Below are 24821 nucleotides of genomic sequence, written 5' to 3'. Positions count from 1 at the left end.
GTAAGAGGCTTCATCGCTGCATCGGATTTGAGCAACAAACATTCTGCCGAGAGATATAATTCTAACAGGTTTAACTCCTATCACTGGGCATTAGTTTAATTGGGCTGTGTTACTGTGTCCTCTGTGGCTCCGCTGACAGCAGGTCCTCTCTGCGCATTAGATCCTCCCACCCGGCTCCCGGCAAGCCCGGTGACAGATGCTCTTTTCAGGGGAGAGGAGGGGAGAGATTATGCTGTCTGGAATTGGATTTGCCCAGGTTAAGGTGGAAACAAAGCAGAGCATGTCTGGGGGGTGGGAGATCACTTCGGTTCACCAGCCGCTATTTTCTATGGGGGTTTCCTTCTACCTGAAGAGCTAAACTGTGGCTGACACCATGCCCTTCTTCAAAGGATCAGAAGCGAGTGGGCATAGGGAGTCATGACTAATTCCCTCTGCAGCCTAGGCAAATTGCTTTTCAGTACTACTGCCTGCCTAGATTTGACACCAGCCCCAGCATCGTTTCATCAAGAAAAGAAAAAAGGCTTGCTGGCGAGCTAGGCCTCCTTCAGCAAAGCGATTCTCCCCTCTCCTGAGCTTGAGTTAAATGCCTCATGCAGAGCCAAATAAGTTAGATCCTAACAAATGTTTTGGGCTTTTTTTTTTTTTTTTTTTTCTTCCTCCCCTTCTCTTTTGTGGTCCAATCTCTGTGAGTGGGAGATCCTCTACCCACAACCACTTCCCTTCTGATCGGCTTGGGATGCAGCCCTGGAGATGCCACACCTTCCCACTTCCTGCAGCGAGCTCCAGAGCCCAACATCTGGAATATCACAGACCTCGGCTGCTACCGCTGTTCCCCAAAGCCCGCACAGATGGAGCATCTCAGCCTGCAACTGGGAGGTAAAGCTGGGGGCCTCGAGCTCGCTGAAGCTACAAAGCGGCCCCATCACTTCCACACCACGCCGCCGAACGCCGCGCTCCCAGGGGAGATCGGTGGTTTCCTGCCGTTTGTTCTTCTTTGAAGAGCTGCACTTTACACTTACTGTGAGGTTGCGAGGCTCTGGGCTTCCTGTTTTCTGCTTTCCACGTTATCTGCTGCCTGGAGAGTATCGGCATCATCAACACACGGCAAGTGGAAGCCATTTAAAAGTCGGCATCCGACTCTGAGCTACTGAGTTGTTGACACAAAAACTCATCGTTCTTCTTGGGGGAGCTGAGGAAGAGTGGGAAGGAGGGAAGGAAGGAAAGGGAAAAGGCCTGGAAACACTCGCGCTGCTGAATGAACCTCTGCCTGCCGGATATTCTGAGCTGTTCTATTTAATACACACACACACACACACACACACACACACATATATATATATATATATATAAGCAATGCCTGCCAACTGCCTCAGAACAGCACATACCAGCAGCCTGGGGGAAGGCAAGCTCTCAAAGGTGCAACCGTTTATCTGCATGGAGCCCAAGCTCCTGCCGCAGCTCGGGGACGGCTGATTTCAGCAGCAACAGAGCACAGCACAGGGGAGACAAGGTCTCTCAGACAAACCTCTCGCAACACTCAACGCAGCAGGAGCAGAGGGAAATCAGCAAGCGCTGACAAGGGAAAAAAATATAGTCAACTGGGATGTGAGAACGGGTGGGATGGAGACGTCCAAGAAAGCTGGCCAAGACACCCAGAGCTGCAGAGCAGTTGGTTCTTGCAACAGCCTGGAAGGACACCGGTGTTGGAAACACCAAGAAAGAGGAGGAGAAGCAAAATCGCGCGGTGCAAGGCAATGTGGGGTCTCCTGAAGCGAAAGGGAATGGGCGTGAAGACCTGAGGCTGGGGGGCTGCCTTTCCTGGGGGACTGCAGACAGCAGCACCTCCCGCCAGCAGGTCGCCAGCCCCTGGAACGAGGGCGGCTGAAGAGATGCAAAAACCTCTGAGGGATTTTATCAGTCCTTGTCTTCATCGCCTGCCTGGCTTAAATTTTGTACTGACAGTTTGGAGCCGTTACAGAAAATTGCTGCTCTGTGGCAACAGACAACTACCAAATCCTTTAAAATAAAACATGACAATCAAGCCATAAAGGGAGTGGCAGAATTAGCCCTCTGCCTCCAGGGGAAAATGTCATGTCCCAAGGAGAAACTGCCCCGTAAACACGAGTGCCCACGCATCCTGAGGAATTAGCTGTGATGAGTGTCCCAGAGAGAAAGGATCAGAGATGTTAGTCTGTTCGAGGGATTAGGTCACCAATGCCGTTATAAAGACAAGGTCTCCACCGTGCTCGCTGTCAGGGCACTTATTTTAGAGCAGGTATGGAGGTTAGTTTTCAGGGACAGCTACTGTGAGGTCCCACAGCTTTTTTTGCACGGGACAAAGGCAAAGACCATCTGCTTAAGAAGGGAAAATACCACAGCCAGCTGCAAGCAACAGCACTTGGGATAGGAGTCTCAAATACACGAGAATACAAAATGCTTTTTTAATTTGCTTTTAAAGCAAATGCTGTGCAGCACAAATTAATTCACGCCCGAGCACTAAGCATCTCAGCTTATAAGCCTTTCTTTGGAAACAGTTATATTCAGCGATCTGAACCACTCCTCCTCCTCCATCTGCTCAGAAAGGATGAACAAACAAGCCATTGCTGAAAGAAGGAAGGAAGGAAGGAAGCCCGTTCAGCCATCTCCAAGGAAAACTGTGCCAGACCAAAAGAGCTCTTCTCCTCACCCCCCCATCACTCCCCCCCGCCTCAAAAAAAAAAAAAAAAAAGAAAAAGAAAGAAAAAAAAAAAAAAAAAAAAAAACAGATCCCAAACCAAAATACTCTCCCTGGTTGGGGCTCCCCCTCACTCCTCGCACGAGGAACCGAGCGCTGGTCACACGCGGCAACAGGTTCTGCTCGCTCACATCTCCCTCCCACGCGCGCGCACACGCACACGCTCGCAAAATGGGACGAGTCAAAGTGCCGGCTTGACTCATCAGCCACATGATCAAAGGCTGGATCTAAAAAGGGGGAACTGGTTTACTCACTGTCTTGGGTACAATCTGTTTCTTGGGCTGCCCGATCTTGAACGGTATCCTGGAAAAGGAGAGAAGAGGGAACGTGTAAGCGAACGACGCCGGCCTCAAAGAGCCCAGCCCCGTGGCTCTCGTCCTCGGTGAGGGGGTTTGGGGTGAGCAGGGCTCATCCCGGGGCAGCAGCACCCCCTCCCGTGAAGGGTGTTCCCCCTCCGAGAGCCGGCGTCTCCCCCAAGGTCGGCACCCCCAGCCGCAGCGCGCCCTTCCGCACCCTCCCGCCGTCCCCGGAAAGCAAAGAAACGCGACGGATGCGCCAGGCATTCCGGCCTGAAGAACCTGCTATGTTTAAAACAAATCTGAAGGGGAGGAAAAAAAAGAAAAAAAAAAAAAAAAAAAAAAAAAAAAGAAAGAAAAAAAGAAAAACAACCTGTAAATATTTAGAAAGAGGATATTAAAAAAAGTAACAACCCGAGTGTCTGGAGCTGTGAGCTGCTTCAAAGGATTTCTCTGATACAACAGCTGTAGGAGCAGCTCACCTGCCAGCAGAACAGCCTTCATTCTTAAAATCTTTCATATGGTTTCTAGTAAAATCTGGGTTACCTGAATGATTTTCCCCACGTGAGCTAGCTCAGAGGTGAAGAGTACTCAAAATAAATTACACAACATATGTGAGGGTGGCTGGGTCAGATGGTTACAGCCACGCAGCCATCCTGAAAATAATTGGATTTCTTTCACATATCAGTATACTAAAAAAAACAGGAATTCAACTGCTGTTTTCAACATATTTAATTAAGTTAAAGAGGTGCTGCTTGGTTAAACCCTGTGATCCAAAATCTCCCAACGTTTTCTGCATCATACTGCTTTAACTACACCTGCATCTGCCTGGACTTGTGCAAGACATTTGACGCTGTCCCGCACGACATCCTTGTCTCTACACCGGAGAGACACGGATTTGATGGAGGGACCACTCGGTGGGTAAGGAATTGGGAGGACGGTGGCACTCAGAGAGTTGTGGTCAAGGGCTCAATGTGCAAGTGGAGAGCAGCGGCGAGGGGCGTTGCTCAGGGGTCGGGGCTGTCCCCGGCGCTGTTCAACACCTTTGTTGGGACACGGACAGTGGGATCGAGGCCACGGAGATGCTGGGGGGGCTGGAGCAGCTCCCCTGGGAGGCCGGGCTGAGAGAGTTGGGGGGGTTCAGCCTGGAGAAGAGAAGGCTCCAGGGGGACCTTCGAGCGGCCTCCCAGGGCTTAAAGGGGGGACAGGAGAGGTGGGGAGGGACTCTGGGTCAGGGGGTGGGGGTAGGACGAGGGGTGACGGTTTTAAACTGAAAGAGGGGAGATTTAGGTGAGATCTAAGGCAGAAATTGTTCCCTGTGTGGGGGGTGAGGCGCTGGCCCAGGGTGCCCAGAGCAGCTGTGGCTGCCCCCTCCCTGGAAGGGTTCAAGGCCAGGTTGGACGGGGCTGGGAGCCCCCTGGGCTGGGGGCAGGGGGTGCCACTGGGAGGGCTTTGAGGTCCCTTCCACTCCAAACCATTTTATGACTCTTACTGCCGAGCAGCCAACGCGTGGCTGGCTCTCCACTTGCTTCTCATCAACTCTACTTCCAAGTCGCCCCGCACCAGCGCTGCTGGAACACCGCTCGATCGGAGCGCTGGAACCCCAGAAAACATTTTTATTAGCGCAACGTGCTGTAAAACCCAGCTAGGAGCAGTGCCACGCGATGGGAGAAAGTGCTTGCGACGAAGCGACGTGCCATCCGCGCGGACGAAGCAAAACCAAGATTATCTGACAACCTGATCCCTCCCGGCCTCGCCTGGGCCCAGCTTTGCCGCTGTTTTCGGACCAACGGTGTAATTAGCCACCGGTAATAAACTGGGGCTGCAACCCATACGTACCTCCTGAGCGGCTCAGGGAGCACAAGCCGACCTGAGTCACCAGGTTTAAAATTAAATTTTTCTGGAGAACTTCCTGTTTATGGTTCTCCGCTTGGACCAATATAATTTTAGGTTGTTAACCCTTTCCAGCACCTGTGGCAGGCCTGGCAGCCGTGAATCACACTTCTTTTATAAACAAACACTCGTCTGGTGTATAATTACCCTGTCAATAACTGGGTGTGTGGTGCCTTACAGGAAGAAAGCAAAAAAAAAATAAGGATTTTTTCTTTGTGTTTTCCTACATGGGTCAAATATAAACTAAAATGAGGCACCTCCCTTAGTCTTGCAGGCACAGGCTGTCCCATCCACAGCCAGGTGCCGTCACTTGATGTTTTTGGAAGTGATGGCATCAACCTATCTCGGTAGAAGGAGGAGAAAAAGATGTGGTTTTCACCCAGGGGAGTGAGTTACCCCAAGAAAAACGAGCTTGCATGATGAGCCACGGTGGCTGCTGGGCAACCTCTGGCAGCGCGGGGGCAAGCACAGGGTTCAAGCTGGAGCTAGGCTGGTTCCTAGCGGGAAAGCACAATTAAAAGGGTGATTAAAGCATTACCTGGACGCAACCATCCCCACTCCCTCGGCGGGCCAACCCTGCCAAAGGGGGTTATTTAGAGGAGCAATCCCGACTGTCGTTGTCCGCTGGCAAGCTGGGTTAAATCAAGGCAATTCTGGTAATAAAAGAGGGATGTGAAGAACGAGCAGGGCCAAGCCACGAATTGGCATCGGTGGGGAGCCACCGAGCTGGCAGCGCAGGCAGCCAGGGGGAAGGCAGTGGGGAACACAGGGGGGGTCCCATCCCGTCCCCCAGCTCCGCCGCAGCGGGGAAGGAACAGCAAAATCCCAGCTACTTTCTTCCAGAACAAAAGAAAGTCACCGGAGCGGTTCACAACACTGTAAATACAGTTCAAAGCAGTAAATATCTCTATCAGCATCATGATGCCAGTTGGCTAATTATGTCTGTCTTGGTAAAACCTCTAAAAAATAACTCCGAGCAAGTAATGTCTATTCACCAATTTATTTTTTATGTTGTTGCTATTTTACAATTTGAGATCATCTTCCTGGTTTCTGAATCTTTGTCTTTAACACAGTCTTGGGGAGGGGGGGGGGGGGGGTGTAGGAAAGATGCATAAGCAGGAACAAAAGCAGTAAGGAAGAAAAGCAGATGAGAGGTATAGATCTTATCTGAGATTTTAAAACAAATGGATGCACCCCGCGCCTCAAAATGTGATGGCAAGCTGCTGCTGGCACCGAGAATTTTTGCCCCTCTGTGAGTCGGCGTCCCAGCCTGCAAAACTGGGGGGGGGGACGACACACAACACACGCCTGACACAGCCACGTTACAACCATTTGCTTAAAAATTAAGAGCCGCCGGGTGGTTTATTCTGTTTAGAAAATGTAGGACGGGCATAATGCAGACAAGTTGGAGAGAGATGGGTCGGTATCTTTCACTGCCATGGATTACCGGCGCAGCACGGTTATCACCGTTACCTTAAAAGCAGAGCACGGGTCTATATGCACCGGAGGAAAACCAGAATCGGTGCATTTTTTTTTTGCTCTCTCATTTCTGCTGAGCGAGAGAAAGCTGGGGTTGTGTTTGGGGTGTGAAATCCCTTGAAATCCTGTTCCTGAAGAGCGCGAGCGCGCTGAGTCACAGCCGGAGCGTTCCCACCCCGGTCCCCCCCATGGCGCGAGGCTGGGGGAGCATCCCGGCCCCTGGCCCCCGCCAGCCACCCGAACCCCACCCTGGGGAGGTCGCCTGGAGTTTGGGAAAGCAGTGGGGTTCAGCTGGGAGGGAGGAGGGCGAAGCACTGCAGGGAGGGGGTGGGAATAGCTTAAAGTAGGAAAAAAAGTGTGGGTGGAGAAAATCCTGCAAGCTTCTACTCGGGGATGCTCAGGAACCCCAGGGAGGGGAAGGTGGGAGAAGCTGTGGCTAATTTTCTCTGAAGTTTCCCCAGCAATGTCATATATTTACTTGGCTTTTCCATGTGCAAACCCAGGGCCACACACCAAAGCAGCTAATTCTCCTCTGGATGCACAGGAGAGTTGCAAACAAACCTCGCAGGCAGGGGGGGAATACAGCTCAATGAGGTCTGCAGGGAGCTGGAGTTTAAAACATGTAGCTCCCCCTCCCACTCTCCGCCAGTCCCCTGAAACGGAGGCACGAAGGAATTGCCAGCGTGAATCAGACTAAATCATTGCTAATTTAGGGAGGCGATGGTCCTTTCGCTGCGTCGGACCGAGCAGGACATCAAACCTTGGCACCATCCCCGGCCCAGAGCAGGCGGCGAGGAGGCCGGGGAGCCCAGCCGGCGCCCAGAGCGTGCCCAGGGGATAAATAATCGGTGGATGCAACCCCTTCCCCCATAACCTTTCATCTGAACATCGCTTTGCAAACCCCTAATCAGGCCCCAGAAGACCCCTCGCAGATAAGCAAGGGATAAGCATGAAGCATTTTCACCCACAGCTGATAAGCCGCCGCCCCCGGGGGATGCTGAGCTGTTCGCTGCCAAACCAGGGGCTGGGGAGGGAAGGAAGGACGGACAGATGGACGGACAAGCAGCGAGGGAAGGGGCAGGGAGGGCTGGGCTGGGGCAAGGCGCTCGCTCACATTTGGAGGTTAATTACCCACTTAGGAAAAGGCAACTGTGCACCGTCAAAATCAGTATTTCTGCCATGGGGGGTGGTGGACACAGGGACCAGCAGGTCTCGGCGTGGTATGAACTGGTGGTAACGACTGGTTTTTATGGTACCACCACCACCGTCAGACCGCCAACTAAATTAATGTTTTGTGAAAAGTGCCCGCTTCCCGTGGAAAGTTTCAGGGCTTTTTTTTTTTTTTTTTTTCTCTTTTTTCTCCTCCCTTCTCTTTTTCATCGAAACCCCAAACGCCAGCAAGCCAGCACAGCCTGGATTTCTGCCAGAGCTTTTCACTCTTTGAATTTCCACCAAAAATCTCAATTCTTTCACCGGAAAGAAACCTCTCTCTGCCTGCAGCCAGGAAGACAACACCCAGCCTCCTGTGCTGCGAGGGGTGACCCCAACCCACCGAGGCTGGTCTTCCCAAAAATGTTGGCATGTGGCGTGCCAATGGCTTCTACAAAACCATCCATATACACCCGATTCTCTGTGAAACCAAAAATTGACCCTAAACTGCCCCAGAAACTCCCGCTGCAACAGTCAGGGGTCCGTCCCCAAGCCTTGCTCGGTGGCGAGCCTTTCCCTTTGTCCGGGCTGTGCGTGTTCACGGGAGTAGCTGCTATCCCAGAGAGATCAAAGTCTTCCTGCAAACATCAACAGGAAGGTCGGGAGCATCCGAGGAAGGATGTTCAAGGAGGTAATGACTTTCACTTTCTCACTGCTGTTATCGAGGGAATTTGAGTGAACATCTCCACGGCCAGGAGGGTGCCTCTCCTCCCCAGGCCGTGCCTTCTGCACTCAGGGAAGCGTCGCTACAAGAAAGTGTTGGGAAAGGAGCTTCCCGTGATGTGCCACAGGAAAGCCAGAGAACCCTGGAAGTTCAAAGGCAGCTGCGACAACCATCAGTGGCTGCTGAAACAGGACTAGTTACCTCGATAGCCTTCCTGAGTTATAACAAGTGTTGAAGGCAACCTGTGCAGGACCCCAGGAAAGGCAACACGGCGAAGGCTGGCGGGGCACGCACGCCAAGAAAACCAACCCTGGGCACCCAGACCACAGAGCTCAGGACTTTGGGCTTCTTAAAAATCATCAAAAGCTGTAAATCTGTGGCCGTGCGGGCTGCCCCCGGAGCAAGCCCTCGGCGCTACGGGGATCCCAGCCCTGCCCAGGTGAGAAAGGCACGAAGGCAGACGCAGGTTAGACATTAATCTCGAGCATCGCTCCGGATGCCTCGCTGTACTACATCGTGTCCATGGAAACTGCATGCACCGTCCCACCCCGCTCCCCCCGCCTCGCAGGAACTCATAGCAACCGCTCCAAACACAGCGCAAAGGCAAAAAAAAGGAAAAAATTATTCAAACGGATCACAAACAGCTTATGTCGAGGGAGACTCTGCGCCAAATTCTGGTTTGGGTTTGCTCTTCGGTGGAGACGAGAGGGGAGGTCACGGGGTGGCGAGAGGCAGGGAGAGGAGCGATGCGGGGATACGGTCCCTCGGAAATAAATGCATCCATCCCTGCAGGCGTGCGCTCCCACCTGCATTTCAACCCCGTCCCTATGAACTCGGAGGCATTACGCCACACGTGGATGACAGGGCGAGCCCCTGCAGCAGGGGAGAAGGGAAAAAGAAGATGTAAACATCCATTTTACGTTGGTTTGGGTCAGCCCGGGGAAACAAGGCACCTTCCTCAACTTCGCAGCCGAGAGGTGCGCCTGCAGACAGCGAGCTCTTCGGAGCAGGGGCTGCTCGTATCTCTGCATCTTGCACAGAGCCAAGCACGGTGTCAGTGTTAAGCAAATCAAAAATAATGTCAGAATCTACTCTCCCACCCATTCCAAGATGAGCATGAAAAAAATAATGATATTTTACTCACCCATCAAAAGAAAATTACTCACGCCAGGCGCGTGGGCGAGCAGAATTTTGCAAGGCTGTTTTAGGCCCTGACTATGCTACAAAAATATCCATTTTAAGCCTGGTTGTGAAACACGGTTGTGGCTCAACTATAACACTGTTTTTTAGCTACCTGTACAAAGAAGGCGGAAAAAAAAATAATAATTAAGAAATAACCACGTGCTAATCGCGCTCCGAGGACCACGCCGGGCCATCATCCCCCACCGCGGCACGCGGCTCTTGCCGGTTGCTCCAGCCCGGGGGGTGCTGCAGCGAGCCGAGGTGCCGAGGGCACGCCAGCGTCCGGGTTTCGCTGCGAGCACCCCTCTGGGGAGGCACAAACCGCCTCGCCCGGGTGCTGCGCTCGGCAGCGCCGTGCCGGGGGGTGTTCGGGAGCTGCGGGCACCTCGCTCACCCCTTGGGTATCCAGTTGCTTCATCCGCTCTAATTTTATCCCGCGCTCATCTTCAAATCCCGGTACCGTTGAAACCCGGAGGGAAGGGGGAGCGTCGCCATTGACCACGGCGGGACGGCGATTTGGGCACCGAAAAATATCAATATTGATTCAGCGGAAAGAAAACGGCACCTTGGTCTGTGCTGGCATTGCACCTGCCCAACGTGGCCACAGCACAGCTCCAAAACACGGAAAACAAAAACGAAGAACCACCAAACTTACCCTTACGCTACAACCCAGCTACGCCTGCCACCTCCCCGCACTCTCCTCTTCCCTCCCTAGCAGGCATAAATCCATCCATCCAACCATCCTTCCCGAGACAGGCAGCCCAACCCCGTCCTCCTCTTCTCCCCCTCCATCCCCAAATATTTCAGAAAACACATTTATATTAACTCTGGATTGCATCCGACAAGGATCTGGGGAGTTAAATATCGCACAACCACAGTTCCACTCCCGACTTTAAATCGATGCCAGCTCCTTAGTCCACTTAGCAAGAGCTCCCTGCCAAGAGGCATATGGTTTAGCAGTCCGGCAACGGCAACCCCCCATGCACACCAATAATACGTTGCAGTGCAACAAGAAAACACGTGCTTCGCACTGCCTCACTATCAACATTTGCTTAACATATTTTTTTCTCCCAGTAAATACCAGCTGTTGCAGCGGTGCCGAGAGGCAGCACTCCGATAGCGAGCTGTCACACTTGTAAAACCCCCCCCTTCCCGTTTGTAAAATCACCTGCAGGAGCTGGGAAACCAAAAGAGGAGGTATTTGGGAGTCCGGTTACAGCTGCAACATCATTTGGGTTTACGCGGTTCCATGAACCTTAAAAAAATCCTTTAGACAGTCACAAATTAGACGCTTGCGGCAACTGAGGGTGATGGTACAGTAAAAGCCATCACTCTATTTATTTTTTAAAAAAGAGTGATGGCCAAGGTAATCACCAGGCTATTTTCCCCTCTCTCCTCCAAAACGCACGGCCGCAGGTGAGCGGTGAGGAAGAAGGGGATGTTCAAGAGACGCCAATCCACGGCACAAAAGCCTAAAGAAGCCACTAAGCTCTGCCAAGATTTGGAAAACATCTCATCTGTCCATGCAAGGCTGTTTCCCAAAACAAGCCTACTCTTGCTCTAAATAAAGCTTAGCCTAGAAAGACAGCACTGCCTAGTTGCCTAGGTGCAGGAGTCGGGAGTTTGGGGGTTTAAAGCAGCCTCTGTCAGCAGCGGGTTACTCTGTAGTCTCTGGAGCAAAGTTTGCTCGTGTTGGTACAACGGGTGTTGCTGTGTTCCCAGTCCCAACGTGGCGCAGGGAGCCACGACCCCCCCGAGCGCCTGCAAAGCGCGAGGGAAAGCAAAGGATTAACCACGCATCACTCAAAAGGCATTTCCCATCCCACTTGCAAACAGCCTCTTTGCCCTTTAATCTCTAGGGATCTCGCAGAGGCCTGGGCAAAAAATTAATTCAGGTAACGAGGGCGCAGAAGCAAAAGTGGAGGCAGAGTTACGTGCTGTTTCCCCCGCCTGCTCTGCGGGACAGAGCTGAGGATGAAGCTCCATCCTCTTGACTGGCCGCGGCAGCTGACCCCTGCAAAAAAAAGGGGTTTTAATCAACGCTGCTCCGGGTTTAACCGTGCCCGTTGCCAGAGAGAGAGAGACGCACGTGCAAACTAAGCAAACACGCTCCGCTGCACAAAGCAACCACCTCCCACCCCGCCGGGCTGGAACAAAGCTTGCTCCCTGCGCGGGGACGGCAGAGCGGGGCGGCGCATGTTTCACTCTGACATTTGAGGAGCAGGGCACGACCCTGGCACAAATCGTTTCGCTCCCGCCGCCCCGGCACGCAGGCCGGCGTTTGTCACCGCCGCCGGCGGGAGCGTCACCCCTCGCCGCGGCGGCGAGGCGGACGTCACGCCGAGCCCGTCCCTGCCAGCCGGGCGCTGAACTCCGGTCCCCGCTCCGTGAATGAGGCGATTCATCCGGGCCGGGCGGCTGCATGAATTATCAGCCAGGAGGGTCGGCAGGGCCGGGCGGCCAGCGAGGCCGAACTGAGAGCGATTGTGTCTCCGACACGGCGGCCAAAGCCCGTGGGGTCTCAGCCCTTCACGTTCGCGCGTAAGCGGAGCCACGACACGCCGAAGGGCTGACGCTGCTGGAGAAGAAAGAGGAGACTCAGATTTCAGCGGAGTTGTCCCCCCCCAAACCACCCCCCCACCCCGGCCTCCTTCCAGCAATGACCTTTTATTCCTCCCTAGCAAAAAGCCAAAAAAACGCAGCGTGTTGTAGGGAAGCCACCAGACGCCATAAGCTCCGGTCCCCGGGGAAGAACACGGCCGGATGGACACTGGAAAGCGCGGAGGGGGAGTGTTGCTGCTCTGCAACCCGAATTATTCCGCATCCACCACGTGAAGGGAATATTTCTCGCTTACATTTTCGGCTCTGAGGCTCCTCCCGGACCAGGAGAGCTGAGCAGGTCTCTTCCCCGGGCTGGAGCTTTCCGAAAACATCCCCCAGAGCTCACAGGGGGCAGCCCGGGCAAAAGGTGGCCCCGAGACCCTCGTTAACCAGCGCTGTGTGTAATCATGGCTGCTCTAAGAGGAGTAAAGCAGGACAAAAATGAACCCGGTGGCTAAGGGTGTATTTTTACCCAAAAGGCCCCATTTTAATAAGTGCCTGCATGCACATCGTTCTACTGTTGAAGTATGTTTCCAGACCACAACTCCCCCCGCTCCCAATTCAAAAAAAAAAACTTCAGTTTTCACCATTCGCCTGCTCTGGCAAGCTCCACTCGAGGCCGCCAGGCGAGGGGAAGGCTTTTTGCTCCTTAAACCATCACATCCTTCACCTCCTGCAACGGCGCTGGCTCTGCGGGACCATCTGGGACGAGAGATCGCGCACGGCGGTCAAGATTCATTTCTAATAGAATTAGTTTAAGCAGTGGGGAGCCAAAGGGGCCGTGGTATCCGAGCTGAGCCCTTCACGAGTTCGATTCAAACACACATGGGAACTCTTTTTTCTGTTTTGTTTTGTTTTTTTTTTTAAAAAAAAAAAAGAAAAGCTTTACTTTAATGGAGTCGAAGGCAGTTTTACAGCATTTCAGACTCACGGAGCTGCCAGGGACCTTTGGGGACCTCCCCCAGCAGCACCCAGGCGTGGGGCTGTGGGGAGATGGGGGAGCAGGGGGGGTCCCGGGGCTCGGCCTGGGCTCCCCTGTAGCTGGGACAGAGGCCGGGGGCTGGGGAGGGCAGCTGCTCCGGGGGTACGGGTGGGGGGTGAACACCCATGAGACACCCACCGACAGGACATGCACCCATGGACACGGCTTTGGGGCAGCTATGGGGGGGGGGGCAAGACCCCCAGAGTCCCCCCCAGGGCCAGAAACGGGGCCAAGCCCAGCCAGAACCAGGGTCCCCACCGGGACCAAGCTCGGCGAGAACTGGGACCAGAACCAGGACCAGCACCGGGGCCAAACCCAGCCAGAACCGGAGCCCTCACTGGGATCAGCACCGGGACCAGCACCAAGGCCAAACCCGGCCAGAACCGGGGCCAAGCCCAGCCAGCACCAGGGACCCCACCGGGGCCAGCACAGGGGCCTCCACCGGGACCAGCACCGGGGCCTCCACCGGGACCAGCACCGGGGCCTCCACCGGGACCAGCACCGGGGCCTCCACCGGGACCAGCACCGGGGTCTCCACCGGGACCAGCACCGGGGTCTCCACCGGGACCAGCACCGGGGTCTCCACCGGGACCAGCACCGGGGCCTCCACCGGGACCAGCACCGGGGCCTCCACCGGGACCAGCACCGGGGCCAAGCCCAGCCAGAACCGGGGCCTCCACCGGGACCAGCACCGGGGCTCCCGCCGGGGCTAAGCCCAGTCAGCACCGGGGCCAAGCCCGGCCTCCACGGGGACCAGCCCCCTGCCCCCCCCCAGGCCTCCAGCCCCGGCAGCGCCCGCGGGAGCAGCCGTGGCCTGGCGGGCCGTGCCCAGCCCCGGGGGTCCCGCGGCGGGGGGCGCGGCCGGGCCCGGCCCGGGGGTCCCAGCACTCACCAGCTCATGGCTCCCCCGCCGCTCCCGGAAGTGCCGCCGCCTGACGCCCCGCCCCTTCCGGCAGCGCCGCCACCGGGCGGGAGGAGCGGGGAGCCTTAACCCGCCGCGTGCCGCCGCGGGGGTGACGTCGGGGAGGGGCGTGACGTCACGGGGCAGGACAGCGCGGCCCCGGAGCCGTGTCCGGCGGGGAAACCGGGGGGGGGGGGGAAAAACGCTTCAAATCCTCCCGTTTCGGTGCAAACCCCTGGAGTGAAACCAACGCGATCCCCCCCTAAAAACCGGGAGCAGCGGGGGTGGGCGAGGGGAGGGGTGCTCGGGAGCACCCAAGGGCGGGCGAGGGCGCGGGGTTCTGGGGAGCACCTAAGGGTGGGCGAGGGTGCAGGGAAGGGGTGCTCAGGAGCACCCAAGGGCGGGCGAGGGCGCGGGGTTCTTGGGAGCACCCTAGGGTGGGCGAGGGCAAGAGGAAGGGGTGCTCAGGAGCACCCAAGGGTGGGCGAGGGCATGGAGAGGGGATGCTCAGGAGCACCCAAGGGTGGGCGAGGGTGTGAGGTGCTTGGGAGCACCCTAGGGTGGGCGAGGGCAAGAGGAAGGGGTGCTCAGGAGCACCCAAGGGTGGGCGAGGGCATGGAGAGGGGATGCCCAGGAGCACCCAAGGGTGGGCGAGGGTGTGAGGTGCTTGGGAGCACCCTAGGGTGGGCGAGGGCAAGAGGAAGGGGTGCTCAGGAGCACCTAAGGGTGGGCGAGGGCATGGAGAGGGGATGCCCAGGAGCACCCAAGGGTGGGCAAGGATGTGGGGTGCTTGGGAGCATCCTAGGGTGGGCAAGGGTGCGGGGAGGGGATGCTCAGGAGCACCCTAGGGTGGGCGAGGGGATGCCCAGGAGCACCCAGGGGTGGGTGACGGCTTGGGGTGCTTGGGAGCACCCCAGGGTGGGCAAGGGTGCAGGGAGGAGATGCCCAAGGAGCACCCAGGCGTGGGTGAAGGCAGGGGAAGCGACAGGGTTGCCCCAGCCGAACAGATCCGAGGGAAAGGCAGCAGGGATGTGCAGCACATCAGGACCACCCAGTTTTGGGGAAGAAACCCCTCAAATCCAGCTCCAGGAGATGACATCCCAGCAGGGGGAGCGGGGTTGGTCCCGGCGGCACCAGGCTGGTGACAGCACGTGCCACCGCACGGGGCTGAGGGGAGGAGGCCTGGGATGGGCGCCAGGGGTGGCTTTATCAATTAAGCAGGTGGAGGTAAACAGGGTGGTAATTACAGCCAGGGAGGATGATGCTAAACTGGGAAGGTGTTCCCGACACCAGTGAGGACAGGGGATTAGCCGAAAAGGAGCGAGGGGGAGGGGGGACACACAACCAGAGGGGACGGTGGCACCAGTTTTGTGCTGGGATGGGAAAAAGAAGCTGGGGTTGGAGAGAGGAGGCTGCAAAGTGACGTGGTGGGTTTTGGGGTGCTGGTGGGGCCATCAGAGCCAACCCCCGAGGGGAGGCAGCCAGGAGGACCCAGCCATGGCGTGGGCAGGGTAGGGAGGAAGAGGAAGGATGGAGCGAGGCCGGTGCTGGGAAGGGTTTGCCGGTGGTTCCTGCTGCCCGTTGGGACACACTGGCCACCGTCCCCACCATGGTGGCACCTTGGGGCGCGGGGGATGAGGTGAGGAAGGGCCGGAGGCAGAGCTGGGACAAGCGGGTGCTGGCATCTGGGCATCCCAATGGCCACGGGGCTCGGGGAGCATCTTCCATGGGGGCTCTGCCCCACGTGTCACCCCAGCCCGGGCACGTGCCGGGGCCGGGGGGGGGGGACGGACACGAGGCTGGTCCCATCCTCCGAAATGCTGTGCCAGAGCGGAGGTCGGCCCCGCAGCCGCGGCCAGGGGTGGGGAAGAAGGGGTGGGCAGATCCGCGCGGCGCCGGCACGGGGCGGGAGATGAGGGTCGGGCAAATCCAGAAACCATCCAGATCTTCTGCAGAAGATGTCTCCTGCCGGGGCAGCAGGAGAGGCTGAGCCGGAGGCTGAGAAGATCAGGGAGAGGGATCCCACCAACATCTGTGGCATCCAGATCAACCAGCTGTAAACCAGGAGCTTCTGGGTGCAGGTCCTCGTTGCTCCTGACCCCGGGGATGGAGTCTCAGCTCTTGGTGCTCCTCCTCAGAAGCAAATCCCATCCCACAGAGAGCTCTTGGGTTCCAACAACAGCTTGAAAAGCCCCAAAGACCCTCAGCAGAGAGGAGCGAGGTGGTGGTGGCCTCTTCAGGAACCCAGAGCCGCCGTCGAGAAGGGAAAGGCAGCAAGTTGTGTTGAGCTGGTACGTGACTGGCAAGCCCTTCCCTCCTCCCCAGAACACAGATAGCCCAGAACGGGGATGGAAAGTGCCGTGTTTCCGTAGCAACCAACATTTTCGTGCAAGGTGCTGCACGCACTCCACGCGTTTTGCCACCCAAGGGTGCTCCTCACCTTCCTGCTCCTCGCAGAAGGGGGGGGTCCTGCCCGGTGGGACGCCTGCGCCCGGGTGGCAGAGCGGGTCCCCAGCCCGGCACTGGGGCCACGGTGCCCCATTGACACCCGGTGGGCTCCTTCCCTCCTCCTCCTCCTCGCCTGCAGCGAAGGAGCCCAAAGCGTTGGAGCAACGTTGAGCGGCTCCTCGCCGTGGCACGTGCCCAACATCAACATCTTCCAGCCCAAGTTGGGCATAACCACCACCACAACAGCACCCTCAGACGATGTTGGGGGCCGCGGTGGGTCTCTCCACTCCGTCACCTACGTGTGTGGTGGCTCCGGATCCTATCCATCCACCTCGCCTTCTCCAAAACAAGCGAGGGGACACTGCAGGGACCGGCGGCTCCAAAACCAACACGCAGCCCCCCCCCGCTTGCTGCGGGACCTTCGAGATGCTCAGAGCACGGAGGGGAAGGGCAGCCCCGGCTCACCGTGACCCCGCGCCACGGACGGCAGCCCCCGGCCGCCCCTCCTGCCCGGCGCCGGATCCGGCAGCCGCTCTGACCTCGTCTTAACTATCACCAAAGGCTCAACCACCTGGAAATCCACCCAGGGATGTGGGAGCCCACCCGACGCGGCGCCCACGGGCTCCAAAGCCAACACCGTGAGATGCCAACCCTGGCTGGGCCAGGTGTGCCTGGGGTCACCGGGCAGCCGCCCCCGGGCACCGTCTGCCCCGGGATTCTCCCCAAAATTAAATCCTCTCCAAGGTGAGGAGCACAACGAAACACCAAGGATGGGCAGAGCTGCTCTGGCCTGGCGGGAGCAGCAGCTCCTCCGGGGCCCGGCTGCGGGTGCAAACCGAAAAACAGGCAATTTGACAGCGGTCACACCACCCCGGGAACGCCGGAGAAAACCCGAGGTGCCAAAACCGCCAGCGAGCCCTGGAAAGCTTTTGGGACGCTCAACCGCTCCGGTCACACTCCAGCCCAGCAAAACCAGACTCACACAGACCAAGAGACCCCCAGACCCTCATCAACCTCCAGCCTTCACCTCCAGCACAATCCCAGCTCCAGGAGAGCCAGGGCTCCAGCCCCGTCCCTTGGGGCAGGATTTAACCATCGCGGGCCACCACCCCTGCACCCGCTCCGAATATCCGAGTGCCTCATCTTGCTCCTTCTCCCCCTCATCCCTCGTGCCCGTACGAGCGCTGGCCCTAAAACCCGGGAGGTTATTTTTAACCCGAGTGACCCAGCCTGGCAAAAATCCCCTCCCCGCGCTGTACCTGGGGCGATTTGGGTGGCGCAAGGCGCGGGGGCATTACCGGCTGAAGCGGCGCGATCCTCTTTGGCCCACCGTTATCCGACAGGCGCGACCCGGCGAAAGCCGCCGGCGAAACGGTGACGGGGTCAAGGCGGCGGCACGAGCGGGGAAAAACGGGACACAAGGTCAAGGGCAAACCAAGGACGTGGCGGTTTTGGGGGGGGGACTTCAGGGCGCAGCCCGTCCCCGTGCAGCTGGGAAAAGGGGGGGACGCAAGGACGGAGCCGGTCGCCTTCGGGGTCACCCAGCGTCCTGGCCAGCTGGTCTCGCCACGCCGTCCTGCGAACAGAACTGAAGGAGAGGGGGGCTGAGAAAAGGTTGGGTTATTTTTAAAAAAAAAAATCATACAAAAAAAAAAAAATTATTTAAGAAAATACAACACTAGAAAAAAATGTACAAACAGGTTTCAAAGTCGCCCATAAAGAGGCACAGCGCCCACCGTCCTACACATTTCAAACCATTTTAACATCCCCCTTACATATTAAAGACTTTTTTTTTTTTTTCCAAACCAATATAGATCTTTTTTAAGCAAGGTAAAATAAAGATATTTACTACAGATTTTGATTGTCAGCAAACACAATATATTTACTGCATTAGCATTTGCTCACAGTGCAAATGGTACAACAATACATCAGTTCAATATTTCTGATTTTTTCCCTTAAAAATGCTGTATGCATTAACTATCATATTTGCATTACAACATGACAAATGAGCAAATGAAATGTGTGTGAAAATTATCACCTTTTCACAATATCAAGCATAATTTTTTTTTTTAACCTTAGTATAAGGTACTATAAATCCAAGAAATAAAAACATCCACAAAATATATTACATCTGGTATGATTTTTTTTTCTCTAAGTACTCAACTTTATACAAAAGTCTTTCAAAAAATATCATTCCCTTAGGTTTGTGTGGTTAAACCTGATTGTGGTTTTTTTTGTTCCTTTCGGTTCACATAAATTAGACTGCATTCTTTCTCTTCTCTTTATTTTTTGTACGTTTTTAATGTTTTTTTTTTTTTTTTCACATGCAGACATCAAACCTGGATAGCACGACCTTTTGGCAACAAAGATTTTTTTTTTTTTAAGTCATTATTATTTTTGCTTAGTTTAGCTTAAATGTCTGAGCACAGTTTTATTAAAACAAAAGAAGAAAAAAATCAGAGCAGTCATGCAATGACATGCACATACCAGAAGGAGAAAGAAAAAAAAAAAAAAAAATAGAGGACTAATTGATTTTTCTCCTCCGTAGTTGGTTGGTTGTTTTAAAGTGACCAAATAAAATAAAATAAAAATACCTCACATTATAAAAAGTATTCAGCAAAATACTGTTTTTTTTTTTCTGCATTTCTGTAAAGAATTTCCCTTCTGCTGAAAAAAAAAAAAAAAAAAAAAAAAAACCAAGGAAAAGAAAAAAAAAAAAAAAAAAACCAACAAAAACCAACAAACCCAAAAGCTGCTGCCGGGACATCGCTCCCCGCCGCCCCCCGAAGTTGTGGGGGTCCCGCAGAGCCGCCCCCCGCCCCGCCAGCCCGGCCCGGGGGGGCCCGAGCCCGCTTACCTCCGCCGCGGGGAACCGGTGCCGGGGGAGGGGGGGCCGGGACAGCGGGGGGGGATCCGAGGGAGGGGAGGCGCAGGGGGGCCGGATCCAGGCCCAGCGAGGCGGAGAGGAGCCGGATCGGGTCCATCCATCCATCCCCACCCGGGCGGGCCCGATCCGGGCGAGCCCAGCCCCTGGGGAACCGGGCGGGTCGGATCCAGCAGGGCCCGATCCTGAGCAGCCCAGCCTTTAGGGAACCGGGCGGGTGGGATCCCGGGAGGGCCCGATCCTGAGCAGCCCAACCCTCAGGGAACCGGGCGGGTGGGATCTGGGTACCTGGGATCCAGGTCAGCCAGGGGATCCCGGGGAATCTGCAACCCGGGTAGCCCAGATCCGGGTCAAACTGGGGTGCGGGCAAAGCTGGACCCGGGAGATGCGGGGGTACGGGCAGCCGGGATCTGGCAGAACCGGATCCGGGCAATCCGGGTTTGGGCAATCCGGGTTTGGGCAATCCGGGATCCGGGCAGTGCGGGTAATCCGGGTGCAGGCAGGAGGGATCCGGGTGAGCCGGGGATCCGGGCGGTGCGGGTGCGGGCAATCCGGGTGCGGGGAGCCCAGAGGCAGGCAGTGCAGGTGCGGGCGATCCGGGTGCGGGGGGCCCGGCCCCGGGCAGTGCGGGGTGCGGGGGGGGCCCGGCCCCGGGCAGTGCGGGGTGCGGGGGGGGCCCGGCCCCGGGCAGTGCGGGGTGCGGGGGGCCTGGATCCAGGCAGTGCGGATCCCGTCGATCCAAGTGCAAGGGCAGGATCCGGGTGCGGGCAGCTTGGACCCGGTCAATCCGGGTGCGGGCAGAGCGGACCCCCGTGCAGCGCAGCCCCCCCCGGCATCCTGAACCCGGGGAGGGAAGGGGGGGGGGGGTGTGAGGCCACCCTGGGACCCCCCCCCCCGGAGCGGTGCGGAGGGCAAAGGAGGAGCTGGGGTGTCACCGCGCCGTCCCCCCACGGTCCCTCAAGCGCACGTGGTGACGGCGGGGGCGAGGGCGACGGGGGGCGAGGTGGTGGCGGCGGCGGCGGCGGCAGGGGGAGCGGCGGGGGGCTGCCCCCCCGAGCCCTTCTCGGCCTTCTTCTCCTTCTGCTTGAGGTGGATCTTGGCGTGCCGCTTGCGCTCGTCGGAGCGGGCGAACTTGCGGCCGCAAAACTCGCAGGCGAAGGGTTTCTCGCCGGTGTGGGTGCGGATGTGGGTGGTGAGGTGGTCGCTGCGGCTGAAGCTCCGCATGCAGATGCGGCACTGGAAGGGCTTGTGGCCCGTGTGGATGCGGAGGTGGCGGGTGAGCTCGTCGGAGCGGGAGAAGCGGCGGTCGCAACCCTCGGCGGGGCAAGCGTGGGGCCGCTCGTGGAGCGGCGTCTTGCTGGGCCGGTTGGGATACTTGCGGGGACGGATGGGCTTGAGGGTGAGGGGCGGCTGCGGCAGCCCCCCGAAACCCGGGTGGATCTGCTTGTCCTTGAAGGCCTTGATGGTCTCCAGCGGGGTGATGGGGGGCGGGTTGACGCGGATGGGGTCCAAGCTCTGGAAAGGTTTGTGCTCCGTGATGGTGCCCATGTCGTTGGGGTGGTGGTAGAGGTTATAGTCTGGGATCATGGGGAAGAGGTTGCTGTCCAAGGCGGGCTTGGCCGCTTGGTAATCCTGGGGGGAGTAGGTGAGGCCGGGGTTGCTCTGGGGGTCGTGGAAGGAGACGGGCTCCGGGTAGAGGTCACTGCAGGAGGAGTAGGGCGGCAACGCGGGGTACATCTGGTCCACCTCGCCCTGCGGCGGCCCCATGCTGCCCGCCGAGCTCTGCGTGCTGGTGAGCGCGCCCGAGGACGGCGGCACCCCCAGGATGCCCGCGCTCATCAGGCTGATGATGTTGTCCTGGCACCAGTTGGAGGGCGAGTCGAAAGCGAATTTCCCCAGGTAGGTGACAGTCTTGTTGCCCGGGGCAGGTTGAAAAGTCCCCGAATAGGAGGACAGTTCCTGACCGGCCTTTTCGTTCGCTAAACCAATGTCCATAACATTATCTGCAAAGTGCGAGAAAAGCGGGGCAGGGTGAGCCGGGAGGGGCGGGGGGGGGGGGCACCGGGGATGCGCCGGGCCCCCCCACCTCGCTCCCTCCTACCCCTCGCTGCTTTCCCTCCCCACCCCCCCTCCTCCCCTTCCCCGCTCCGCTCGCCGCGTACTGCGGCGCTGGCTGCCGAGGGTCCCGGTGATGCGGGACCGGGGGGACGGGGAGGGGGGGGGGGGGACACACGGACACGGACGGACCCCCCACCGCCGCCCCGCGGGTGGGGCCGGGGGAAGGAGGTACCTGCGGCTACAGGTAGGCTTCCTTCCTCCCCGTCCAGCCCCCGGCAGCGCTGGGCACTCCGCGGAGCCGGCTGCGGCCACCGACGCCGTTACCGACTCGCCGCCTTCCCTGCGCCGAGCCCCGGCGAGGAGAAACACGATGCGGGGAAGGGGGGGGGGGGGGGGGGAGGTTTTAGCCCGGCGAGGCTCCAGGTGGGAGCGGGGACACGCGAGGAGCCCCCCACCGCCCCGCGCCCTCGGCGCTCACCTGTGCACCCCCCTCCCCGTCCCCCCCCCCCCCCCCGCCCCCCACGCCCCAACCCCACGCTCGGGGAAAGTCGGCGCCGCGTCCCGAGGAGCCCACGCTGCCGCCGCTGCTGCGGGGTGTGTGTGTGTGTGTGTGTGTGCGGGGAGGGGGGTGGGGGGGCACGGCCACACGCGTCCGCGGCGCCTCCGCACCCACGCGGATCCCGGCGCGGGCGGGTGGCCCCTCTGAGCCACGGAGTGGGGGGGGGGGGGGAGGACGGCAGTTCCCTTCCACCCACCCCTCCACCACCACCCCACCAGTGCCGTGTCGTCCTCCCCACGGAACCCGGCCGCCGTTCCCGTACCTGCGGCGGCGGCTCGGCGAGCAGCGCTCGGCGGAGCCCTGCAGCGATCGCGGAGCCACGGCGAGGAAAGGGGTGGGTGGGTGCGGGGGGGGGGGGACGCTCCCCAGCCCCAGCGCTTCCCTTCCCTCCGAGGCTCCATGACACCCTACCCACAGCGTCCTCCTCCTCGCCCCACCGGCTCCCCCACCCCCCCGTTCTCCCCATTTTCATTCCCCCCCCCCCCCCCCCTTACCTGCAGCCATCTGGTTGTAGTGAGCCACCGAGTCGCTGCTGCTGGAGAAAATATTCAAAGAGTTGGGGATCTCCTCTGGGTACAGATTGTCAGGCAATTGGTTCATCAAAGTGTTCATGGTCCCCGGCAGCTTCTCCAGTAGTTTGCCTGTCATAGCACTGGAGGAAAAGGCTGGTTCAACGTGGCTCCGAGCTCAGCTCCCGAGGAAACAACATCCGAGTGGCAAATCCGTGCGAGGGAAATCATGCAAGAGAAAAAGTTGGGGCGGGGGCGGGGGGGGGGGCCGGGGAGGAGGAGGAGGGGGGGGGGAGGGGGGGGAGCCGGGGGTGGCCGCGGAGGAGGGGGCGCGGGGGGTGGGGGGGTGGGGGGGGTGCGGTCCTCCGTGGGTCGCTGGTGGTGTTTCCTCGAGGGGGAGGGGGGCGATCTGGCTGGCAGATGTGGTTGTAGAAGCGGGTGGGAGGATTTAACCCCTCCTCTCTCTCCTCTCGCTCGCTCCCGCTCCCCGGCCCCGGTCCCCCGGCCCCCCGGCCCCGCTCCCTCCCGCGCTCGGCTCCGCTCGCAGGTTCCCTTGCTGCCGCCCGACTGCTCCGCCGGGGACTCCGCAGCCCATTTATCCGGGCGGCGGGAGCGCTCCGTGACGTAGCTGCCCATATATGGACAGACAAAGCCGAGCCGAGGCCGAGGACGTCACAATGGAAGCTCCGCACAATGGAACATTAGAAAGCAGGAAGCGGGGCCGGCGCGCGCGGGGACGGGCAACGGGGAGCGTGGTACCGGGCACCGGGCATCCTACCCCGGGCATCCTGCACCGGGTACCGGGCATCCTGCACTGGGTAGAGGGCACCGGGTACAGGAGGGCACCGGGTACCGGCCATCCTGCACCGGGTACCGGCCATCCTACACCGGCCCGGGTACCGGGCATCCTACACCGGGTACCGGGCATCTTGTGCCAGGCACAGGGCACATTTCATCAGGCGTCCAGCACAGGGCACCTTATACCGGGCACCAGCATCCTGCACTGGGCATCCTACACCGGACACCGGGAGGGGGTCTTCCCCTCCGCCCCCTCCTTCCTCTCGCCGTGGCGACGGCTCCAGCCCACCCCCCGGATCGCGCCGGGAAGGAGTGGGGGCAGCCCGCCCCTGCCCTGCCTGTCCCGGCGTCCTCCCCCGGGGATGCTCAGGGACAGGCTCTTACCTGGAGATTTTATCCCCTGGAGAGCAGGAGGAGGGCGGAGGGGAGGGGGGACCGGCCACAAACCCCATCCCGCAGCCCGGGAGAAGCGGGCCGGGAGGTGCGCGGGGGAAACCACCGCAACAGGCAGAGCCGGGAGTTCGGTGGGGAGCAGAGGGTCAGCGGGGAAAGCGCTGGAACTGCGCATCCCGAGCTGGTGGCAGGGGGACAGCCGAGGTGGCTCTGCACCGAGCTGCCCCCTCCCCATGCCCCGGGTCCCCTGGGGAACAGTGCTTTGAATACTTTAAAACAGGTAACACTTGTTGGTCGCCTGTGATTTTAACCTCACCTCCCCCCTTTAAAAGTTTGGCACTTCCAAGGCGTCAGTAATTAGGTGGTTTCGTGCTAAGTGTGCCAACTGATGCTATCTTTAAAACCCTCCGAGTTATATAGCAAATGTATGGAAAAATGCTGTGTTGCAATAGCTCCACTTACCCAATTCCTGCAGGGCCGGCTTTGCAATGGGAGTGAAATCCGGGCTGCAGCTGGAGGGGACCGGGCACCCGCTGCCGGCTGCGGGGAGGGGGCGGGGGGGCGGGCAGGAGGTGGGGGCCGGTGCTGCGAGGCCCGGGGACTTTGATCCTGCGGTGCCGGCAGCCTCTGAGGTTTGGGGAGGGGATGATGCGGTGCACGAGTGGGGGGGGATCATGTACCAGGAGTTGGGGGGAGGCAGCGAGCCCCCCCTCTCCCCCCGCCCCGGTGGTTTGTTTGTGGGTGCGGGGTGGGGTGGGTGAGGACCCATGTGCTCTTCAGGGTCCCCCCGTCCACTTCAGGGCCCCCCCTCCCCACCCACTGCAGCCCCCACCCATTGCAGCGGTGCCCATCCATCGCAGGACCCCGCTTCCCTTAAAAGCACACCCCCTTCCCCCCCCCCCCCCACCCTGCGCAGAGCCCCCTCACCCTGCGCAAAGCCCCCCCCCCCTACCCTTCACAGACCCCCTTTATCCCTTGCAGCCCCCCATCACTCGCAGCCCCCCTTCCATCCGTTGCACCCCCACTTCCCCTCGCAGGGCACTCCTTTTGCACCCCCCTCTATTTACACCGCTTACCCCCCCGCCCTTGCACTCCCCCCAGACGCAGCCCGCCCCCCCCCCCCCCCCCCCGCCCTCCCGCCCCGTGGCCCGGCGCGGCCCGGGGGGAGCGCGGCGGCGGCGGCGGCGGCGGCGGGGGGGGGGGGGGCCCGGGGGGGGGAGCGGGGCGGTGG

The 24821-nt window shown here is 58.9% G+C and overlaps 2 protein-coding genes across 5 annotated transcripts in view; both read right to left on the bottom strand.

Annotated features, from left to right (window-relative positions):
* BIN3 (bridging integrator 3) overlaps positions 1-13992 on the bottom strand; it is a 42065-nt gene extending 28073 nt beyond the window's left edge. The window contains exons 1-2 of one of the 3 annotated variants that reach the window (XM_042801345.1): positions 13933-13992; positions 2989-3037 (exon numbers count right to left, since the gene is read on the bottom strand). In XM_042801345.1, the coding sequence (XP_042657279.1) occupies positions 2989-3037; positions 13933-13940 (57 nt within the window). In that variant the 5' untranslated portion in view covers positions 13941-13992. Of the gene's footprint in view, positions 1-1019; positions 1749-2774; positions 2816-2988; positions 3038-13932 lie in introns of those variants that run through there. The other 2 variants (XM_042801347.1, XM_042801346.1) reach the window with 2 other exon arrangements.
* Positions 13993-19146: 5154 nt separating this feature from the next.
* On the bottom strand, positions 19147-24300 carry EGR3 (early growth response 3). 2 transcript variants are annotated; one of them, XM_042801590.1, is made up of 3 exons: positions 24053-24300; positions 22385-22542; positions 19147-21276 (listed from the first exon to the last, which is right to left on the bottom strand). In XM_042801590.1, the coding sequence occupies exons 2-3, from the start codon at positions 22536-22538 to the stop codon at positions 20231-20233; spliced, it is 1200 nt and encodes a 399-aa protein (XP_042657524.1). In that variant the 5' UTR covers positions 22539-22542; positions 24053-24300; the 3' UTR covers positions 19147-20230. The 2 variants fall into 2 exon arrangements, with proteins under 2 accessions (XP_042657524.1, XP_042657525.1); XM_042801591.1 differs by lacking the exon at positions 24053-24300 and adding an exon at positions 21564-21671 and having other exon boundaries at positions 22385-22468.
* Positions 24301-24821: the final 521 nt, after the last annotated feature.

This window comes from Tyto alba, unplaced genomic scaffold (genome assembly GCF_018691265.1).
Source record: "Tyto alba isolate M040663 unplaced genomic scaffold, T.alba_DEE_v4.0 Super-Scaffold_34, whole genome shotgun sequence".
Classification (NCBI taxonomy): Eukaryota; Metazoa; Chordata; class Aves; order Strigiformes; family Tytonidae; genus Tyto; species Tyto alba.
This window is presented reverse-complemented; position numbering and strand designations above follow the sequence as displayed.